Here is a 19,662-nt window from a genome sequence, read left to right as displayed (position 1 = left end):
ATAGGCAAAATATTGAATGTTGCAAAAAGCGTCAAAAGAAGATGGAAGTCAGTCACTTTCCATAGATTCCCGTTGACATGGAGATGAGAGAGAAAAAAGGAAATATGGGTACTTTTAGTCATAATTCTTAAAGACTCTTGATTTTGTCTCACCTACAAATTACCCTAGACATATCCATTGTCTCTCTCCTGCAGTGCTGTGATTCTGTTATCCCTGTGATTATTTTACACATACCCTGTGTTTCTTACCTGTACCATACTATGATTTCTGCAATTAGAAAGCTTCCTTGATAAGGCAACTACCATGACGAATAAAGCACTACAACTGCTGCCAAATTCAGAACCACATCCCTTTTACTTAAACAAGCACCCAACACTATGAAGCAGTGATTGGATATTAGCACCTCTGTTCGCACAGTCACAGAAGACCCACTGACCTTGTTTGCCAGCAGAAGTGGCCCTTCTCTCATTTCTGCATTCTATATCTGAGTGCATCTAATCAAACAAACCTTTTACTTCTGGATTTGTTTTACTTGCCTCTGTAATATGGTAAGGCACTATAGAAATGCATTTCCCAATATGGTAGCCACTGGTGGCTATTTTCAGTTCCCCAGTCATACTAATCATATCTCATGTGCTCAGTAGTTACATGTGGCTACTGACTACAATACTGAGCAGTGCAAATCCATAAAATTTCCATCATTGCCTATTGAACAATGCTGAATTAGTAGGAGTATTGTAGATATCTACTATAGAAGTCATAATAGTTGAAGCAGGGTATACATTAGAGAACGTAGTCCCATAGAGGGCCAAGAATAGGTGGCTTGGAGTAGAATCATGGGAGTGTTTGGACTGCTAGTGAATTATATAAGGAAACTGAATGAAAACATAATTAATGTTGATAGTTAGATTTTTTTTTTACCTAGACTACTGAGTAGTGAGAAGTTGGGTTATTGATGCTTTCCACTGGGTATTTTCAAAGCATAAATAGAAAGAATTGGTCTCTGTTTTCAAGGGAATTATGATCTATGATATCAATAATTTAAAGAGTTACCCTGGCAACCCTTGAAGAGAAAGGAAGAATGTAGTACATTATTACATGTCAATTTAAATGGAAATAAAATTTTACCTTTAAAAAGTGAGTTAATTTAAGAGAGTTAAAGAAAAACAAGGATGGCTGTTTTACAGTCTTTGGATATGTTATCAGGAGGGACCAATTCCTGGAAAAGGACATTGTGCTTGGTAGAGGGTCAGTGAAAAAGATGAAGACCCCAAATGAGATGAATTGAGACAGTGGTTGTAACAGTGGGCTCAAACAACAACTGTGAAGATGGCACAGGACTGCAGTGTTGTATTTTATTGTTAACTCATAGGGTTACTATGAGTCAGAGCCAAGATGAGATAACATCAAACAACAAAAAACTAGAAATATAATTTCATTGCATTTCCAGATTTGCACTTTTTCCTTGGCAAATTTTGTCAGTCTTTTAGAATGTTATGATAATTTTTTGTATTAAAATAGAAAAATATAAGAAAAAGAAGCCCTTTATATGGTAACTTGAGACATTGGTGGTTCAGTGCTCCAATTTTTATATGTCAGAACTGACTCAACAGCACTTAACAACAATGATAACAACATACAGGACTCTTGAGCAGTGTGAACACATCTGTCAGTGAAAGGTTACATGTTGTTATGGTGCTTAATAGCTTTCAATGGAGCCTCCAGACTAAAACAGACTACGAAAATCAGCCAGTTGAACACAATGATCTGATTTGCAGTGGGTCGTAGGATTGGCGCAGGACTGGGCAAGCTTATCTTTCCATGGTACATGCAGTGTTCATGGGTTGAGGGTCCACTTGAGGACAGCTATAACAGCATGCAGTAAATACAGTGTGTTGACTTCAACATTTATTCCTTTCTTGTAGCGTACTTTCTGATACTTTTTGTTAAGTGCTGCCAATTCATAATGACCCTATGTAGGGTTTCCAAGGAGCAGCTGGTGGGTTTGAACTGCTGAGCTTGTGGTTAACGTGGTGGTGGTTATGTGCCGTGGAGTTGGTTCTGACTCACAGCGACCCTGTAGAGGGTTTCTGAGGCTGTAAATCTTTACGGGAGCAGAAAGCCTCATCTTTCTCCTGCGGAACAGCTGGTACTTTCGAACTGCTAACCTTGCGGTTCACAGCCCGGGTTCACAGCCCGATTCCTAACCACTACGCAGTCCAGTGCTTTTCCTACAGTGCCACAGCAGGAGTCCAATTGTTGTTAAATGCCCTCAAGTTGGTTCAGACTCACAGCGACCCTGTACAGGGTTTCCAAAGAAGAGCTGGTGAGTTTGAATCACTGAACTTGTGGTTCAAACTGACCTAGTAGTCCACTGTTTTTTCCCATAGCGTCACACCAGAACTCCACTATAAGGTGTAAAGTCTAATAACTATATATCACAGATGTACTAGCAGCAAATATTTTGGTTGTAATTATCTTTGATAAATAAGATATGCTTGTATACGTTTTGGAAAGTGAAAATTAGATAGGGGTCATGCGTGTGCTGCTTTTGCATTTTCTCCTTACAGGCATTGGGGCCAACCTATTTTTCATTGGTGTGGCATGAATTTGAAGCCAAAATTTATGGTGACTGTAGCCACCTTCTCACTTTCTTGGTATGTATGAGCTCAGTGTTGCTGCTACTGTGTCAGTCCATCTCATTGGGGGTTTTCCTCATTTTTGTTGACCCTCCACTTTTCCAACCACATTTGTTTAACCATTTACTAGTTGATGGACATTTGGGTTATTTCTACTATTTAAGTATTGTTAATAATGCAGCTCTGAGCATTTGGATGCCTGTTTTCAGTTCAAAGATCTGACTGAATTACTGGGAAAGGTGATATTTCTATATTTAACACCTTGAAGAACCAGGAAACTGTATTTCACAATGGCTGCAGCATTTTACAGTCCCATCAGCAGCATACCAGTTTCTTTTATTTTCCTTTTTAATTATTATTATAGCTATCCTGGGCTGGGCTGCTGTTTACAAGATCAGCTGTTAAACCATCACCTGTTCCCCAGGAAAAAGATGAAGTTGTCTGCTCCTGTAAAGATTTACAGTCTCACAAGCCCTTATTTAGGGTTGCTATTGGAATTGACTAGATGATAGTGTATTTGCTTTTTTTGAGTGTTTGTTTTTTCCAGCGGATGTGAAGTAGTTTTGATTTACATTTTCTTAAGGAGCCCTGTTTGGCGCTGTGGGTTAATGCGCCAGACTGCAAAGCCATTTGAACTGCAAGGTTGGCGGTTAAAGCTCACCAGCCGCTCCTCAGAAACCCTGTACAGGGTTGCTATGGGTCGGAACGGACTCCATAGCACTTAACGACACCGACTAATGATGTTGAACATCTGTTCACATGTTTATTGATGAACAAATCTGTCTTGAAAGAAGTACAGTCATTTAGAATACTCTAGAAGCAAGGGTAGTGAGACTTCATCTCTTGTTATTTTGGACATTGATTATCAGGAGGAACCAATCACTGGAGAAGGACATTATGATTGGTAAAATGGAAAGTCAGTGGCAAAAAAGGAAGACCCTTAATGGAATGGATTGACACAATGGCTATAACAATGGGCTTAAGGATAGCAGTGATCGTGAGGATGATCTAGGATTGGGCACCATTTCTTTCTGCTGTACACAGGGTCACTATGAATTGTAACCGACTCAATGGCACCTAACAACATTGGCCATTCCCAACTCGATGGTACTTAACAGCAACAAAAACAAGGCAAAAATATTGTTACTACAGTTCCAATTCATGCATGCTTGGTTTTATTCCAAACAAAATGTATTTAAACATGCCTTTGCAATCAGTGGATAGCTGCAGACAAGTTCTCTTAGTAATGCACTTGTCTTATAGTGTTATTAGGATACCTTGAAAAAAAAGTCCAATTAAAACAGTGGCTTCCAGAGGATCTACTAGATCAGTAAAATTTGAGGCAGATCGGTCAGCTCAGAAAGTTATGGCAACTGTTTATTGTTGTTTTTTTTTGTGTGTGGGGGGTGGGATTCCTAAAGGATAATCCTTGATAGATCTTGAAGGACATGGAGCTATCAAAGTGGCGTATTGTGAAGAATTTTTAAGACATTTTAAAACTGAATTAGTGAGAAAAGGCTGCACAGAGAAATTTTTTTTTTTTTCATCAAGACAATGCATCTGCTCATTCTTTGAGTGTATCAAGGGCTGGTCCTTTGAGAATTTTGTTAGGAAACATTACCTGATTTATCCTATAGCCCTGATCTCATCCGTTTAGTTCCCAAACTCAAAGAACAGAATTTGAATCCCTTGAGGATGCCAAAATTGCTGTTTTAATGTGGTGTAAATAAAGAAACACAGAATTCTTTGGGGTAACGGTTAGAAAAATGGAAACACTGCCTTCAGAAGTATGTAGACCTGTTTAAAGGATATGTTGAGAAACTATCGTCACATTTTGATATTTTTGTTTAATAAAGGTTTCTATAATTTTGTCGCAATACTTTTTTTCCTTATCTTCGTATATCATCCTTGGGGAGATGCCTATTTAAGCCCTTTGTCACTTTCTAAGTAGATTAGATTGTCTTTTTATTACTGAACTTGAAAAGTTCTCTATATGTTCTGGATACTAGACCCTTATCAAATATATTATTTGCAAACATTTTCTTCCAATTTGTATGTTGTCTTTTCATATTGTTGATAGCATCCTTTGATGTAAAATAGTTCTGAGTGTTTTTGAACTCTAATATCTATTGTTTTAGCATTTCATTGCTTTTGCTTTAGTGTCCTAAGAATCCATTGTGAAATTTTAGGTGATGTAAATTTACACCTATGTTTTCTTTTATAAGCTTTGTAGTTTTAGTTCTTAAATTTAGTCCTTTGGTCACTTTTGAGTTCGTTTTTATATACAGTGTGAGATAATAAGGTCCAGTTTCATTCTTTTTCAAGAGGATATCCAGTTGTCCCAATAACATTTGTGAGAAGACTGTTCTTTCCATGTTGAATGGTCTTGGCACCCATGTTGAAAATCATTTGACCACAGATGTAATGATTTTATTTCTGAACTCTCAGTTGTCTCCATTGGTCTATATTTCTACCTTGTTACCAGTACCACTCTGTTCTGATTATTGTTGCTTTGTAGTTAGTTTTGAAATTGGAGCATGAGTCTTCTTACTTTGTCTTTTTCAATGTAGTTTTGGCTATTTTGGATCCCTTATATTTCCATAAGAATTTTAAGATCAGCATGCCAATTTCTGAAAAATGCCAGGTGGGATTTTTATAGGAATTGTGTTGAATCTGTAGGTTAATTGGGAAGTATTACCGTCTTAACAATACTAAGTCTTCCAGTGAACACAGAATGTCTTTCCATTTTTGTAGATTTTCTGTAATTTCTTTCTTTGATGTTTTGTAGTTTTCAGTTTACAAGTGGTATGATTATTTTGTTAAATTTATTGCTATGTGTTTTGTTCTTTTTGATGCTGTTGTAAATGGAATTGTTTTTATTTCATTTTCAGCTTTTTCATTGCTATTTAGAAGAAGAACTGATCTTTGTATGTTAATCTTGTATTTTACAACTTTGCTGAATACATTTACTAGCTCTAATATAGTTTTTCTGTGGATTCTTTTGAATTTTCTCCATATAAGATTGTGTTTTCTTTACATTGAGTTGCAACCCATACCAAAGTAAGTATTTTAAATCCTTTTCACTTTTGGCAAGCGAGATTGTATCATCTGCATGTCGCAGGTTGTTAATGAGTCTTCCTCCAATCCTGATGCTGCATTTTTCTTCATATAACCCAGCTTCTTGGATTATTTGCTCAGCACATGATCCACATAGTCAAACACCTTTGCATAGTCAATAAAGCACAAGTAAACTTCTTTCTAGTGTTCTCTGACATGAGCAAGAATATTGCCCCTTGTTTGGCATTCTCATCAGAATCAGGTCTTGAATTTCAGGCTGTTCCTGTCAACATACTGCTGTAACTATTTTTAAATTATCTTCAGCAAAATTTTACTTGCATGTGATATTAGTGATATTGTTTGATGATTTCTGCATTCGATTGGGCCACCTTTCTTGGGAATGAGCACAAATATGACTCTCCTCTAATCAGTTCGCCAGGTAACTGTATTCCAGATTTCATGGCATAGACAAGTGTTTCCAGTGCTGTATCCATTTGTTGAAACATTTTCGTTTGCCTACTGTCAATTCCCGGATCCTTGTTTTTTTGCTAGTGCTTTCAGTGTAACTTGGACTTCTTCCTTGGATACATTCCTTCATTTTGACAGCAGTAGGTGTGGGTTTTTTTATTTGGCCTTTTTCCTGGTTATTCTGGCTATGTTGTTGTTGTTAAGTGCCATGGAGTCAGTTCTGACCCATAGTGACCCTGAACAGGGTTTCCAAGGCTGTAAATCTTTATGGGAGCAGATAACCTCATCTTTCTCCCATGGAACCGCTGGTAGTTTCGAACTGCTGACATTGTGGTTTGCAGCCCAATTCGTAACCACTACGCTACCAGAGTTTCTTAGTTTTTAAAATCTTTTCAAAGAACAAAGTTTATTGATTCCATTGTTTTTCAGTTCTATATTTCATTTAATTCTACTTTAATATTTATCAATTTCCTTTCTTTTACTTGTTTCGGGCATGTTGTTGTTAAGTGCTGTCAAGTCGGTTCTGACCCATAGTGACCCTGTATAGGGTTTCTCAGGAGCAGCTGTTAAGCTTGAACCATTGACTTTGTAGTTCAAACTGACCTTGCAGTCCAGCACATTAACCCACAGTGCCACACCAGTACTCCGTTTTGGGGATAGTGGGCTCTTTTTTCTATAATTCGTTAAGGGGAAATTTCCATTATTTACTTAAATTTTTCATCTTTCTTAATATAGTCATTTCCCTCTGAGTACTCTCTTTGCTATACCCAGAAAGCTTTTATATGTTTTAGTTTTTCATTCATATTATTGTCTAATTTGCCTTGTGATTTCTTCTTTGGTTTTTAAAAAGTAAAGCATCATGAATTAATTTGGTTACTGCTTCATTTGGAATCCTCTTAAGTTAAAAAAAAAATGTTATAATTAACTTTTAAAAAATGTGTAAGGATTCTTTATTAACTCTAAAGAATAAACACAAGACAAAGACAGATGTACATCACCCGGGTGAGGAAAATCATAGATACCATGATGAGTTTCCTATAATTAACTTTAAATGTTAATACAGTATAAACCTTCTTGAAAGCACGAATTCAAATGTCCATATGGTGATATGAGCCAGATATTTTATGACCTTTTCTGTTTTGGTCTAAATTATTTAAAGATATAATAATGACAATAATAAATACACATGGACCTAACAATAAAGTCTCAAAATATATAAACAAAAATGTCAAAATTTAAGGGTTAAAGAGAGTTTTTCAACAATATTATTGTTAATAAGCATCTATACTATCATTTTTCCCCAACATGGAAACGTTAGTTACTAAATATCTTTTACATTTAGTAGAGAGTAAACTGTAAGTCCCACTTTAACAGTGTGTTCCTTGTTGTTATTGTCACTTATTTCTACTGGCCATGTAGATTAATGTTCTCTGATTTTAGCTGTGCACACAAAATGACATAAAATGTAATTTTAATATCCACATATCTGAGATACTCTGTCTGTTCCCCGAACACTAAATTTGTATTCTGGAGTCCTTGTGTGGAGCTGTGGGTTAATGTGCTGGACTGCAAGATCTGCTTGAATTGTAAGGCCGGCAGTTTCAGCTCACCATCCACTCCTCAGAAACCGTATACAGGGCCACTATGGGTCAGAACTGACTTGATGGCATTTAACAACGAAGGTACTGTTGGAGTCCTTGTGTGGCACTGTGAGATAAAACACTGGACTGCAATGTCGGTTTGAACTACAAGATCGGCAGTTCAAACTCACCAGCCATTCCTTGGAAACCTCATTCAGGGTCGCCATAAGTCGGAACCAACTCGACAGCACTTAACAACAACATGATACTCCTAATGAACTTTCATCACTTTTAAAATGCACTTAATGCACCAAACTGCAAAGCTGTTTGAACTGCAAGGTAGGAGGTTCAAGCTCACCAGCTGCCCCTCGGAAACCCTATACAGGGTTGCTACGGGTCGGAATCGACTCGACCGACGGCACTTAACAACAACAATATACTATGTTTAGAGTTGGATGGACTCAGTGGCAACTAACAGCAACAGTAATAAATACTGGATTAATTATTTATAGGTAATGTATTTCTTCAAACTAGACTAGGGAAGCTGGACAACATTGGAAACACTCTTTAAGGAAGTAAAAACATGTCAAGTACAGCATACATAACTTTCTAGTTATAGTTATTTTGGATAAATACAAACTTAACTGTCTTCAAATAGGCATGCTTTTGATACGTGAAACTGAGAATCTATAGGCTGAAGAAATCTCATGTTGTAAGCCTGAAATTCAGAAATTGGCTTTAAAATTCTCAAATAAACCAAGACTTTCTTTGAAGACAGGCAGATATATTAATTTTTAATTTGTTTCTTTTTTTTTATCTCTTAATTACCAAAAAAGATTTATTGGTTAATTTTAGGGAGGTAAGTGTTTGAAAAGTTTTGGCAAGTACTGTCTTCTTTCAATGACTATATGGTAATGAAAAGTTAAGAGGAGAGCCAAATTAGATTGAATAATTGTTCAGTCATGTGGGTCCGGCTAGTTGCATAGCCTGGTTGTTAGACTGATTGCTCAAATTACATCGCCTCAGGTCCTGCACTTGGTTGGCTGTCTTCTCAGACCTTAACAAGGTTCTGGGAATTTCTTTTTTCTGACAAAGTTTGCTTTGTGTTTTCCCCTCCCCCCACCACTTCAGGATGCGTCATCTGCAGACATCAGAAAAGCATATCGTAAGCTTTCACTAACTTTACATCCAGACAAGAATAAAGATGAAAATGCAGAAACTCAATTTAGACAAGTAAGTGAATATTTGGTTATTATGTATGTTTTGTGACAAATGCATGAGTAAGTAAGTTTATGGTAGAACTATGTAAAATATTTACATTAGAAAATGAGGTAATAGTTGAAAAACAGAATGTATATGTGTGCATTTTTATTCAGTTTTCTACTAAATAAGAATTTCCCCAGCATTTTTAAATAAGAATATTATATAAGGTTCTGTGCATGTGCATTTTGATGCCTTCACTATACTCCTAAGTAATTTTTTATATTTGAGTATTTTTATTTTAAAGTAATGCTTCTATTTTAGTTGGTGGCCATTTATGAAGTTTTAAAAGATGATGAACGGAGGCAGAGGTGAGTGTTTATTTCTTCTTTTGAATTGAAATGCATTAATTTAATTCAAATTTTCATCAGTTTTTGAAGGTAAAAATTCAAAGTCTTCATAAACATTTTATTATAAGTTAGTATTTATTTTTGTTATTTCAAAGAAGTACAATGTTTTAAAAATCTGTGTTTAGAGCTGAGTTAATTTCTATTGAAAACACTCACTAGATGATTCAATACTTCAAGCTTCAGGATCATGAGTCATAAAGCTAGCAATTTACGGCTTCATTAGAAAAGATTTTTAACTTAGGTACCTATGCCTGTGAAATACAAATACAACTCAACTTCAAACAAATTATCGCTTATTTTTAATCTGTCAGTGAACACTTCTACTTGGGCTAGGTGGGTTGCTTTGTTGTTGTTTTCCTTATTCCTTCACTGTTTTGGAATTAGGTAATTAGTGATATTCAGTTTAGTGTCTTTTCTTATTGCTTCCTCACTCTTGAAATAATAAACCCATTTGAGAGAGAATAGACTGGTGTAAATTTGTAGAAGATAGGAATGGAAGAAATACCTTTCTTTGCTTCTGTCTCTTGTTCATTGTACTTCCTTGCCTTTTCTTACTGTGCTCCAGTGCATTTAGAGTTAGACTTTAGAGTAGAGGCAGCCCCCTTGCTCTCAGATTTCTCTGTGTCCCTTTCAGAAGAGTAGTGATATATTGGTATAATAGTGCATTGTGTTGTTGATGTTATGTGCCATGGAGTTGGTTCCAACCCATAGTGGCCCTAAACAGGGTTTCCAAGGCTGTAAATCTTTATTAGAGCAGAAAGCCTCATCTTTCTCCCGCGGAGCAGCTGGTAGTTTCGAACTGCTGACCTTGTGGTTTGCAGCCCGATTTGTAACCACTACGCTACCAGAGCTCCTTATAGTAGTGTATGTTAAGTGCCGTCGAGTCGGTTCTGACCCATAGCGACCCTGTACAGGGTTTCCGAGGGTGTAAATCTTTACGGGAGTAGAAAGCCTCATCTTTCTCCCGCGGAGCGGCTGGTAGTTTCGAACTGCAGACCTTAAGGTTCGCAGCCCGATTCGTAACCACTACGCTACCAGAGCTCCTTATAGTAGTGTATAGTGCCAGTTATTTCAGAAGACATTTCAGAGAAGCCCTTTTTCTTACTCATACAGATGTATTGAATGTAGACAATACTGCAAAGGACTACAGCTCAGACCCACCATAAGAAATACAGTTTGCATCATTCTACAGTTAATTTGCACACACACAGAGAACTGAAACACACATTTTACAAATACTTATTGTCTGAGTAAAGTTGACTAAGCTAGTATAGAGTTTTGTTTTGTTTTTCAAATAGGACTGGTTTTGATCCATTAAAATGATTCCATGAGGCACTAATGGTCCATCATCAATAGAATGAAAAAATGCTGCTCTAGAGTAAAAGAGTACTTAAAAAAAAAGAGTAATTTGTGATTTTTGACTAAAGTCAGCCTGAAAATCTGTGTCTTTCTGTGGAGACTAATACATCATAAAGTCACTCACTCCCCCCGCCCCCAAAATACACTGATATATGACATTCCGAACTGCTTCAAAAGTATTATCTTGAATTATTCTATTATTCTAAACCGTTAGCTAGTTGTGTTAGTTTTTATTTTAACTCTTTAATTGGAATACATCAGTTTGTCAGATTGCAAAGCATGGATTGAAGATAGCCTGGAAGTGTTCTTTTCTTTATAGGCCTGGCATTGGTACAAATACCATAGCAGACATTCCTCTGATTTGAGATAATCCATAGTGTTGAAAGAGCCCTAAAAATGCGTTGAAAGAAGTATTGGTCATTCTGTGCATATTTTTTAGTTGGTTTCTCTCAGTGAGCCCCTAGTTTTGTTTCATAAATCAAGAATGTGTCTAAAAGATAGCTTTATTTAGTCTCCCAACATCTTTGGCATCAAATTTTGCCCTTTTGTTTGTTTTGAAAGTCAGTAAACTTTGCAACAATTCCTTTCATTACTTTCTTTTTATTGCTTATATAATTTCTTATATAATGTTTCTTCATTAGCAAAGACTCATCTAACATATTTTAGAATTAGTTCCCTTTGCCTTTATTTTAGGGACATTGTAGAAAAAAAGGATCTGACAGTTAAGCAAGCAGTGGTAGTATTTATACCCCTTGAGGCATAAGTAACTCCTTGGTAACTGGTTTTCCTTGAGGCAAAAATCTTAACTAATCAAGCTGAGAATCACTTCTCCAAAGCATGTGCCTGAGGCTGGTTGACCTATGAGTATTTAAACATATAGGAAAACTCACTTCTGCAGACAGATACCTATTGTTTATCGTTTCTTTGAGGGAGGACATATGGGCAGTTTTACCTCTGAAAGATCATCTCATTCTGATTGTTTTTTTAAATGCTCTTTGGTATCACAATTATTTAAGTATTATAAACGCTCATAAAAGAAATGGTATTAAATTTATAGCCATATAGTAATTTAAAATTTAGAAAATTGCCCTAGATATGTTTGCCTATTTATTTCCCTTATATATAATTTTATTTTCACTGAAATCAAATATGTTCTTTAAATTTTGGTTGAAAAAGAGAATAGCAATAAAATAGTTAAAATAAACTTGTGATACCTTTTTTAAGTGATTTTTTTTTTTTTTAGTAAACTTGCAGTGTTATGTCACCATTATCAAAATTCAGTTTAAGAATATATTTATTGCTTTAAAACTTCCCTTGAGTCCATTTATAGGCAACCTCCTTCCTGTGTCCCTCAAACCCAGGCAATCATTGATTTGCTTTCTCTATATATAAATTTCTTATCTGGACTTTTTATATAAATGGTATTATTTAATTGGTTTTCTTTTGCATCTGATATCTTTCTCTTTGCATTATGTTTTTGAGGTTCATCTATGTTGTAGCACATACCAATATTTTCTTTTTTATTGCTGACTAATATTCTGTTGAATTCCTGGTGTGGCTCTTTAGGGTAAGCACTGGACTGCTAACCTCAAGGTCGGTGGTTCAGACTCACCAGCCGCTCCTTAGAAACCCTGTGCAGAGTCACTCTGAATTAGAGCTATCTGGAAAGCATTTAAAAACAACATAGAAACTAAGCTGTTAAGGAGTCCTGATGGTGCAGTGCTTTAAGCATTTGATTGCTAACCAAGAGGTTGGTGATTTGAACCCATCACCCTTTCCATATTGGTGGAAGATGTATAGCAGCCTGTTTCTGTAACAAGTTGCAGTCTAGAAAATCTTACGGAGCAGTTCTGCTTTGTCCTATAGGATTGTTATGAGTCTGAATCAGTTCCTTGGCAGTGAGTTTGATACTCCATTGTATAAATATTCCACTTTTTGTTTATCCATTCACCAGTTGATAGCCATTTGGGTTGTTTTTACACTTTAGCTATGATGAGTAATGTTGCAATGAATATGCACATACAGTTCTTAGTGTGGACATATGTTTACATTTCACTTGGGTTTTAGCCTAGGAGTGCAATTGTAAATAAACTTTAGCCCCACAAAACCCCCTCCCTACCACCACCACCAAAAGCATAACTATATCATAGAAATACACAGATTTTCTTGGTTAATATGCCTTTTAAAAACTGCATAGTTAGCCTGCCTGTTTGAGAGAACAACAGCCTATCTGTATTGTGATATAAACTTCTATATAGTACCCTGAGTGTTAGCCAAAAAAAATTACCGAGTAGATAGAAACTAATCACTATAGGTATATATAATGCATTATTATTTATAATTTATAACAAAATTTATAATATTTTGTTGTTAAGTGCCATTGAGTTTGTTCCGACCCATAGCAACCCTGCATAGAGTTTCCGAGGAGCAGCTGGTGAGCTTGAACTGCCAACCTTGCGATTCAGAGCAACTTTGCAGTCCAGTGCATTAAACCCACAGAGCCACACCAGGACTCCAATAATAACATATTTACTTTTATTTAAATATCTGTTATCAATGTTTCATCAGTTTTCCTTTGCTGTGCAGCCTTAAAGTTGACTCTATTTTATGTTGCTATGCTTGTCAAAGTTGAATGAATGAATATTTTGGTTTACTAAATAAAATCATGTTTGTTTGTAAATGTAGTTAAAATATGTCAGCCTTTATCTGTTAAACTTATACAGATCTATCACCGGTTATTTAAATTTGATTACAGATATGTTTGAATAAAAATAAACATTAATCTAAAAATAAATATTTTTAACACCTTTTATTCTAATCTATGATTAGGAGATACAGTACATCTACTATATTCAATGTCGAACGATCCATCTATTACGTTCAATGTCAAAAGTGCTCTGCATCACAATTCTCAGCATAGAGAAAGAGGGAGAGAGTGTTTCTGATAATGATTGTGTACTTTTACTCTGAAGTTCAAAATGTGACCTAACTGGAAGTTTAATTGTTATTATTCTTTTAAGATAATAATTTAAGCATTCTATGATGGGAAATTTGTAATTTAGGTAAAATTATTTCAGTTCTCATTTTCATAAGATATAAATTTTCTATTTTAGTTGCTATCTTACTATCTTGTATTTCAAAATATGCTATTTTGAGTTTCCATAACATTTTTTTCCTTGCTGGTAAAGAAAATTTTATTTGTTCTCCAGTTTTTATCTAAAAGGCTAGATATAGATGGTGAATTACAGATTATAGTATGACGCTCACTAATGAGACTATTACTTTATGTTCACCCTGTATATTCAAAGAAAATCAAATGAAATAAGCATGCCATATGTTGGTATTTCATCAGTTTATGTTTTAATTTCTAAAATAGTATCTAAACCTGTGATTTTTTTTTTTTGCATTAGTAATGTTTTTATCATAGAGATTTACTTGTATATATATTTGTAACGATCATTCGTACACACATGCATTCTTAATCTGATTTTAATAAGTAGTTAAAAGCTGTTGGTATGACGGTTACAGAACATTTTAACTGTTTTATATGTTTAAATACTAATATAGAAAATGTATAATATAGTGATGTTTTAAATTTTATATGTTGTCAATGCAGTGTTTTTCTTAAATAATTTGTCAACATTATATTCATCTCTATATTAAGAAATTTCATTATTTCTTCAAGTTTTCTTCAGTAAAACAGTGTATGCAGCCTTTTAACAGTATATATTCTTAAAATTGAGCTCTAATAGAAGCTATCGTCCCTTAAAATGGCTAGTTGTGTGAACCACAATATTCATAGATAGTAAAATCAATAGAACATTGATTCTAAACTTAATTCTTAGAGACTTGTTGTTTAGAGTGGCATATATAACCTAGTAAATATCTAGTTCTGTTTAATGTATTTAGTGCATGAAGTTTTGCTATCTTGAATTTGGCTGTGCCCTAACTACAATTTGTCTGTGGGGTGGAAAGTAGCACTTTCAGTAATGATGATGAAGTATTTGATCTGAGATTCCTAGCTATGAGTTCAGCTGTATTTTCCTGCAGTACAGTTTAGAGCTAATGCTTAATAACGCTATTAGGATTGTTGCCACTTTCTTAGATGTTCCTTATTAATACAATACTTTTACATGAAGTTATTTCATGAGAGAGATTTTCTGGAAATAATGTTTCTTTTGTATTTACTTTTTCTTCCTCACTCAACAAATTTGAAATAAAATATGAATTTAGAATAAATTCAGGACTTAATGTTTACTGGACTTCCATCATATGTTCTAATAATGTGTTTGCCACTGGAAATCTTTTTACCAATCAATTTCCAATTTAATACAAGTCTATTCTTAAGATAGATTTAAGCATATATAGTTGATGACAGGAATTTTTTATAAAATTTTTATAAAATCATGTTACTATATTCTCATATTAATGTTTAAGAATTGCCATAAATATTTTTAAAGGAAAATAGTTAACATAAAAAATTATCTGGCCCATCTACTACATCCATATTTTAATTTGTAGGTTCTTGTACATTGCTCAATTAATTTGCCCTTTATAACTGTAGTACAAATTAATACTTTTTACCTTAAACATTAGTTATTATGATCTCATGTTATTATTAATAACTGAAGTTGACTTAAAAGTCAGGTTTTCTAGATTTGCTAATAAAATTTATTTTGTGTTTATAGCCAGTATTTTTATATGGGGGGAAGGGGAATTGCCTATAATAAACCCTCTGTTTTATTTTTTTTAGCATATCTCCAAGGTATCAATTTAATAACTATCAAAGTAGCTACTGCAGTTGTTGCATTTAAATTGATTTACATGTCAAGACTGGCAGTTTAGCAGCTGCGCTATTATTCCTAGATCGGTCAATTTACTTGAGAAAAACCTACTACTGAGTTCTACTGACCTGCCTGACAATATAGGCCCTATTTCTATTCCTGTAATTAGGCCTGCAACTAACTCAGAATATTTTTAATTAAAATATTTTGGTCAATGTGTTGCACCAAATTAGGCCTTTCAGTGCAGATTTAATTCTAGAAATAGTGTGATTAGAATATTTAATTACTTATGTTCAACTAAGATTAACAGGTTATGTGTGCTGAACATACAATGTTTGCGTGTGATCATTTTAAATTTTACCTTGTAAATGTCTCATTTTTAACTTCAGAAATATTTGCCTTGATAATTGTCTGGCAGGTGAATTTTAATTCAGTCGCAACTTTATACCAGCCCAGTAGTAGCACAAAAGCTGACTCAAGATGTATTACTAGGGAAGTATGTAATTTTATGTTCTCCTAAAAAAAAAAAAAAAAGGACTTAAATATTTACAAATAAGCAGTTTTATTGAGAAATCTGACATGAACATGTGTTGTCCCTACTTCTCTTTCTAATTTGGGAATTCTTTTGTTTTTTAAAAGAATGTAAGCAATACAGAATTAAATGATGCTCAGTTCTTAGGCTTTGACCTCATTGAAAAGTTTTTATAAATAATATGTATAAATATTTCCATCTTGAACCATGTTATGGGGACAGAGATAAAAGCACTTACTAGAAAATCTATCTTGCATTTGTGATTCAATTACTGTATAAACCATGGGGGGAAAATTGAAATCTTACCTTGATTTTCCCCCCAGTTGAGACCTTTACTTTTGTTAAGGCATGTGTGGTGGAGTCTATATTATACAGTACATGGCTCCTGTAGTTTAGGTATAATTCCAGGCCTCACCTCACAGGGGTTATGTGAAAACACAAGCTCTGGTACTAACAGTAGATTACTGTCTTACAAGGTTATCTGTCCCTGGATCTATATACAATGTTTTGAATTTACTAGACATTGTTATTTGTAAAAAATTTATATAAATATTAAATGTTATGGAGAAAGTGTTTTTAAATATGGAACCATTAAATTTGGGGGGTTTTTTTTTGCTTTTATTTTAAACTCCCTGTGAAAAACTCTTATATTTGCTACTGTAGGTATGATGATATTCTGATCAATGGACTTCCAGATTGGCGGCAGCCTGTATTCTACTATAGGCGGGTGAGAAAAATGAGCAATGCTGAGCTGGCATTACTCTTGTTCATTATTCTCACAGTGGGTCATTATGCTGTGGTTTGGTCAATCTACCTGGAAAAACAACTGGTAAGTATTGGAAATAAATCAAATGGTCTATTATCCTTTATTTTATATGAAACTCCAAACAGTTCATTTCAATCTGTAAAATTTTCAACATTTTTTATGTACTCCTTTCTAATAATTTTTCATTCAGTGTGCAGTCCCTAGGTTATGAATGTCTGACTTAAGAACAGCTCATTGTTGTTGTTCTGTGCCGTGGAGTCGGGTCCAACTCATAGCGACCCTGTACAGGGTTTCCGAGGCTGTAAATCTTTACAGTAGCAGAAAGCCTCATCTTTCTCCCACAGAACAGCTGGTTATTTCGAACTGCTGACTTTGAGACTAGCAGCCTGATTCGTAACCACTATGCTACCAGAGCTCTTTTAAGAATAGCTCATAGTTGCTCTTTGAAGTTATGTTATTTTGTGCTCACTTTGAAACATTTGTACCAACTCCTACTCAATTGAAACAACCTCTACTTGTAACAATTTCTTCACTTGCTGTATGTTCAACTTTTGAATCATTGAGAAGACCTTGAGCCTTTTCTAGCATTAAAGTAAGACTAAACAAGAACCACATGCACCTGTTCCATCTCGTTTACAATCTGGGGGCTACCTGTATTTGTAAGTGATGAGAAATTTATGAAATAAGAATAAAAATCTTTATTTTTAAATATTGCATTTGCATATTATAAAACTTTGTGAAGGCCTAAATATCAAGCTGAAAATTAGAAGGTGGTTGTTGTTGTTGTTATGTGCCATCGAGTCAGGTCCGACCCATAGCGACCCTGTATAGGGGTTCCAAGGAGTAGTTGGTGAGCTTGAACTCTGCCAACCTTGCAGTTCTGGCGCATTAACTCACAGCCCCACACCAGGACTCCATGTTTTCTTCCTTTTCACCTCCCAACTTAATTTTTTTTTTAATAAGGTATAAATGAGTATTATTGTATAATTTCAGAGATCTGTTGGTTAAAAAAATTTTTTATGCTCTCCTTAATGTAATATACTGCTCTGCAGTCTATTATTGTGATATGGATATTTGTTTCTTTATTGGAGACAACCAAACATTTGTCAGTATTGATAAATTAGCACCTGTTCATTCTTTCTTTTTGAAGTGGCATTATTGAAGTTGAATAATGAGAAAAAGTAAGTTGAATGCTTTCTCTGCTTAGGAAACTTTGATTGCTATGGAGATACACATGACTGACAGTGCTAAACTTCATGTGTGTTTAAGGACTGGCTACCATGGCAACAGTTATTGTTAAAGATTGATGATTTTATTTAATCATGTTGGCCCCTACATACATTTGCATAAATGTTCCTCTATAATGTTTACCCTTCACAGAAGAGTCTTGATAACATTTGAATGGTACATGTTAATGATAACCTGTAACCATAATTTTTCTACATTAAGGATGAGCTGCTTAGTAGAAAAAAGAGAGAAAAGAAAAAAAAGACAGGAAGCAAGAGTGTGGATTCATCAAAACTCAGTGCTTCAGAAAAAAATGAAAGGTGAGAGTGTATGAAAATATTTTATAATTTGACAATTTTTTGATGTAAATATGATTTAAGTCATATTAATATTCACTTCATATTTGCTAGCATTTACATCTGTAGCAGTTTTATTAAAAGCTAATTATGTGCCATAATTTATTTTAAAAAACTAATGCTACGTAAAAATTTCAGATTTTCCCCCTTATTAAGCCTTAATATGTATTTAAATAATGTAAACACCAAATTCTAAAGAGTGTGAAGTTTTTATAATAAACTTCCAAAGAAAAGCGTTAGTAGAAGAATCTGCCACTTTTAATACTTAGCTCAGGAGTAACAATATGCAAATCTGTAGTAAATACACTCTAAAAGATGCCAGCATTTCTTCTACTGATTCATAGAAAGAAATAAAGACTCTTAAACAGTTTAAATAGCAGGGCATGAACTGGATCAATGTGGGATGGATGGAGACCAGAAATTGTTCTGATGACATCAGTGAGTAATGCTTCAGTGTAGTGCAAATGACATTAATTTTTATGTATTGGTTTGTTTATGCTGTAGTCCTCATATCTGGTTATCAGCACTTGGGGACACTCTGATGATAGCTAGCCTTTCATAGCCGAAATCATCGTAAGGGTTTAAGAAATGATTTTACTGAAGTGATGAAAAGTCCAGGTTAAAAAGAAGACTTTTCTTTTTATTCCTGTGACAAGGTGCTTGTTTCTGCGTAAGACTTTACCTTACATTCGCATACATGCTTACATTATTACATTTTTATAACTACTGAATGTTTTGATATAATATGATTAAATTAATAACTGGCATCTGTATTTCATTAAATAATTTCTTCCGTTTGTATTGTAGTAGGAATTAAGAAAAAGAATTCATAATGTCTATAAAAATGTTTAATTTCCTGATTTTCTATATTTCACTATTTGAAAGTTTTCTATTTCTTTCCTTTAGATTGCTGACAAAACCACAATGGCATGATTTGCTTCCATGTAAGCTGGGAATTTGGTTCTGCCTTACACTAAAAGCATTGCCTCATCTAATCCAGGTAAAATACTTTAATATAATATTTAATTATTCATGAAATAATTTATGCCCAGTGTTTGCTGTCTGAATGCTGATGTGCAGTGGATTCTTCATGATGTTGATTGAATTGAGTAGTATCTTAATAAGTGTAAACCTAATTTAGAATGGAGTCCTCGTGTGGTGCTGTAGGATAAGCACTCAACCGCAAGGGTCAGTTTGAACCACCAGGTTGGCCGTTCCAACTCATCAGTCGCTCCTTGGAAACCCTATACAGGGTCAGTATGAGTCAGAACCAACTCAAGGGCG

The 19,662-nt window shown here is 34.6% G+C and overlaps 1 protein-coding gene across 1 annotated transcript in view; it reads left to right on the top strand.

Moving 5' to 3' along the window:
• The window catches only part of DNAJC1 (DnaJ (Hsp40) homolog, subfamily C, member 1), a 295,976-nt gene that overhangs the window by 108,106 nt on the left and 168,208 nt on the right, over positions 1-19,662 (top strand). Inside the window, exons 2-6 of the mRNA XM_006869898.1 lie at positions 8,876-8,977; positions 9,269-9,315; positions 16,693-16,858; positions 18,245-18,342; positions 19,285-19,378. Coding sequence (XP_006869960.1) covers positions 8,876-8,977; positions 9,269-9,315; positions 16,693-16,858; positions 18,245-18,342; positions 19,285-19,378 — 507 coding nt within the window. The remainder of the gene's footprint in view (positions 1-8,875; positions 8,978-9,268; positions 9,316-16,692; positions 16,859-18,244; positions 18,343-19,284; positions 19,379-19,662) is intronic.

Source organism: Chrysochloris asiatica, unplaced genomic scaffold (genome assembly GCF_000296735.1).
Source record: "Chrysochloris asiatica unplaced genomic scaffold, ChrAsi1.0 scaffold00137, whole genome shotgun sequence".
In the NCBI taxonomy this organism is placed as follows: Eukaryota; Metazoa; Chordata; class Mammalia; order Afrosoricida; family Chrysochloridae; genus Chrysochloris; species Chrysochloris asiatica.
This window is presented reverse-complemented; position numbering and strand designations above follow the sequence as displayed.